Source organism: Lissotriton vulgaris, chromosome 1_1 (assembly GCF_964263255.1).
Source record: "Lissotriton vulgaris chromosome 1_1, aLisVul1.2, whole genome shotgun sequence".
Classification (NCBI taxonomy): Eukaryota; Metazoa; Chordata; class Amphibia; order Caudata; family Salamandridae; genus Lissotriton; species Lissotriton vulgaris.
In genome coordinates this window covers 179,138,329-179,141,948 of record NC_141685.1, presented here as the reverse complement: position 1 = coordinate 179,141,948, position 3,620 = coordinate 179,138,329, and the positions used below count along the sequence as shown (strand labels likewise).

The 3,620-nt window shown below is 45.1% G+C and overlaps 1 protein-coding gene across 1 annotated transcript; it reads right to left on the bottom strand.

Moving 5' to 3' along the window:
- Positions 1 to 1,641: 1,641 nt before the first annotated feature.
- Positions 1,642 to 2,526, bottom strand: LOC147738069 (uncharacterized). Its single transcript, XM_086925023.1, has one exon. It carries the CDS (start codon positions 2,524 to 2,526, stop codon positions 1,642 to 1,644), a length of 885 nt encoding a protein of 294 aa, XP_086781149.1.
- Positions 2,527 to 3,620: the final 1,094 nt, after the last annotated feature.

The following is a 3,620-nucleotide window of genomic DNA, read 5'->3' as shown; positions in this document are numbered from 1 at the left end:
TGGAATCTAAATCAATACACAACACTGGAGTGTACCTAAAGTACTTGGAATCATTTTAGAGAGGGAGCAGCTAGGCTGGGGTCCAGGATAGCAAGGCCCCAGCCAGACTAAAGTCGAAAAACATTGAAACATCAGCAAAAAGTGGGGGTAACTATAAGAAGCAGATCCGACTCTCCTACACACGTCACTGCAGATCCAGGGCTTGCTACCAGCCACAGCAAGCTCCGAGCACTCGCCCAAATGTGGGTGGGGACCTGGGCACTGGTGTCTGAGTGACCCCAGAGGAGCCTCGCACAAAGCCTAGCCTAGGAACGGCGGTCGTGTGGCTAAACGAGATATTGCAGTGGCCTGGGGCCAGCCCAACCCCCATATCCTGCGAAAGTGGCGCCGGGGAGTGGATTGGTGCGCGGCCCGAGAGGAACCCCTCTTTGAGACACATGGTTGCCCTGCGAGGTTCCATAGGGTTTGGGGCAAATAGCTTAACCTACTCTTTTAAATTGCCAGCTTTGGTTCTCCCATGTAACGGGGTGCTGCTTTCCAGCTTGGCCTAACAGAGGGGTTTTTTACTGTCTGTTGGAGATGGAATTGGCTTTACTGATAATAAAATTGATTATCAAAAAAATTCTCACCAGAATAAACCTTCTCAAAACATTATGAATTGTGTAATGGTCTCGGCAGTTGAAACTGCAGAATTATATGGTTGGTGCCTCCTTTGTAAGTTGTTAGAATCTGGACAGCCATGAATCCTCTTTTGATCTCTCAGCCTGGATGGGTTGTACAGAATATTTACACAGCCGGTCTGAAGATACTGGTAGGGAGTAGATGTTCCTGCTTTAGTGATGGAAGGAGTTTATACTTTTTTGTCCTCAAGTGGTTATTGATTCCTATTTCTTCTCCTAGTTTCTTTTTCCCATGTGCTCCGGTCTTTCAATAATTTTTTGTTGAATCCTAGAAGTTATGTCTCTTAAGATAGTTTATGATCCACACTTGGTAACAGGTTCTCAACAATGCATGCATTTGAGGAGATTCTGACGGGTTTAATTCGCAGTGAAACAGCCTTTGTGAAGTTTGTTGCTTGGTGAAGTGAAGTTAGTGAAGTTGAAGAACCTACATTCTGTTTGGAGACGCTGCGGATGTTAGAGTTTGTCCTTTAACTCAAAGCTCTTCCTGACATTCAGAGGAAAGGGAGGATCTCAGCCTGGAAGGATTGTTAGATGTCATAGGAGGTTTAACTTCAGCTGTAGATTCTTAGATGATCACATTTCTTTTTTAAATGAAGGTTTTTTGGCAGTGCTTTGAGAAGGCTTCCATCTCGTATGTGTTACTTGAGGTTGCTGATCACCACCTTTTGTTTACAGCAGTTTCCCTACCCCGTGCAGTGCCATGGCCATCGCCTGTGTGCTCTTTGATGGCGTACAAGGCTTGCCTTAAGATCCAAGCTCTTGCTACACACAGTGCAGTGATAAAGTCTCTGTCCTGTGTGTATGCTTTGATAGCGTACACAGCTTCCTTAAGAGAAAACCCCTTGGAACGCACAGTGCAGTGATAAGGTCTCTCTCCTGTGTGAGTTCTTTAATGCAGTGCAAGATTTGCCTTATGAGAAAAAGGTTTGGAACACACAGTGCAGTGATAAAGCCTCTGTCATTTGTGTACACTTTGATGCCGTACAAGGGTCGTCTTCCGAGAAAACCTCTTGGAACACACATTGCAGTGATAAGGCCGCTCTCCTGTGTGAGTTCTTTGATGCAGTACAAGGTTTGCCTTATGAGAAAAGGGTTTGGAACACACAGTGCAGTGATAAGGCCTCTCTCCTGTGTGTACGCGTTGATGCCGTACAAGGCTCGCCTTCCGAGAAAATCTCTTGGAACACACAGTGCAGTGATAAGGCCTCTCTCCTGTGTGAGTTCTTTGATGCCGTACAAGGGATACCTTATAAGCAAAGCGCTTGGAACACCCAATGCAGTGATAAGGCTGCTCTCCGGTGTGAGTTCTTTGATGCCGTACAAGGGATACCTTATAAGCAAAGCGCTTGGAACACTCAATGCAGTGATAAGGTTGCTCTCCAGTGTGTGTTCTTTGATGCAGTACAAGGTTTGTCTTCTGAGAAAATGGTTTGGAACACACAGTGCAGTGATAAGGCCTCTCTCCTGTGAGTACGCCTTGATGTTGTAGATTTCCCTCCTGAGTAAAACTTTTCTCACAGATATTGCAGTGAGAGGGCAGCTCTCCACTGTGAGTTTTTTCATGTGTTGCATTATCAGCAAAACTCATTTCATTCTCAGTGTAGGGATACCGATCTGTGTGTGTTTGTTCGTGCAGTAAAAGATGCGTCTTTCCAGTAAATGTCTTCTTACACTCAGCACAGGCATAAGCTCTTAGGCTGGTGCCTATTCTTTTCAGCCTTGCAAGTAGTGTTTTATTGTTAAAATTCTCCCTCCTCTGTATTCCTTGGTGTTTTCCTCCATTCATTTTATAAGCAAAATTCTTCCTTCCTCCAGAAGCTTTACGCTTCTCTTTCCCATTCATACTTCCTGTCTGCGACTGCTGTGCTGTAGAATGAAATGAACACTGAGAATTATACATGTGAAATATTTCTTGAAAGAAATGCACGGTTATAATATGAGAAAGGTGGACAGTAATATCTAGGAAGGAAGGAACATTTTACTACCTGTAAACAATCATTTGCTGCTTGTAGTTCTACAGTTCACATGTGGTGATCTCTCATGGGTTGGGTTCTGACTACTAAAAAAAAAATTAATTTAAAGATTGAGTTTTGATCTGGAGAACAAATTGTAATCCCATAGCAAAAAGGCATAATGCATCAGCGCGCAGTCTCCAACTTAAATCATTGTGTTGTTTTCTCCATCGGAGTACGACTGCTTATATGTGCAAAATCAAAAAAATAAACTGCTTAATCTGAGCAACCTATATACTTTCCAACCATACAGCAAGTGGGTGATGCATGTGAGCCTGCAACATGACAAGCTGATAGTATTTGCAAGAGAGTAACATTTTCCATTTGCAGCAAGCTGTGGCACATCACACGTTGTGCAATAACTTATAAGAATCTGTAAGGTCCAGAAGGCCGCAGCCAGGCTCATTCTAGGGACACCACGCCACAAACATATGACCCAACACCTACGAAGCATCCACTGGCTCCCCGTCGAGAAGAGGATCACCTTCAAACTCCTCACCCACGCCTACAAACCCCTCAACAACATCAGACCAACATACCTCAATGACCAAATATGTTTCCACGTACCCAAGAGGAAACTCTGCTCCACTGACCTCGCCCTGGCAGAGGTCCCCCACATCCGCAGAAACAGAGCCGGTGGGAGAGCCTTCTCCTACATCGCAGCCAAATCCTGGAACGAGCACCAGGTCAACATCAGATGTTCCCCAACCCTCCACACGTTCAGGAAGGACCTCAAGACCTGGCTTTTCGACTGACCCAGAGCTGCTCCTCCCTCTCCCCCCCAGCGCCTTGAGACCCTCATGGGTGAGTAGCACGGACTACAAACCGCTGATTGATTAATTAAAAGGAAAGAATGGCGAATTGAGTTACTAATATGCTTAGAACAATGAAGCACTTCAGGGCTTCTTCCTTGCATTGAGGTCAC

Bases quoted from the DNA above. Each gene is read 5' to 3' on its own strand.
- LOC147738069 (XM_086925023.1), bottom strand. From the start codon at position 2,526: ATGAATGGGAAAGAGAAGCGTAAAGCTTCTGGAGGAAGGAAGAATTTT.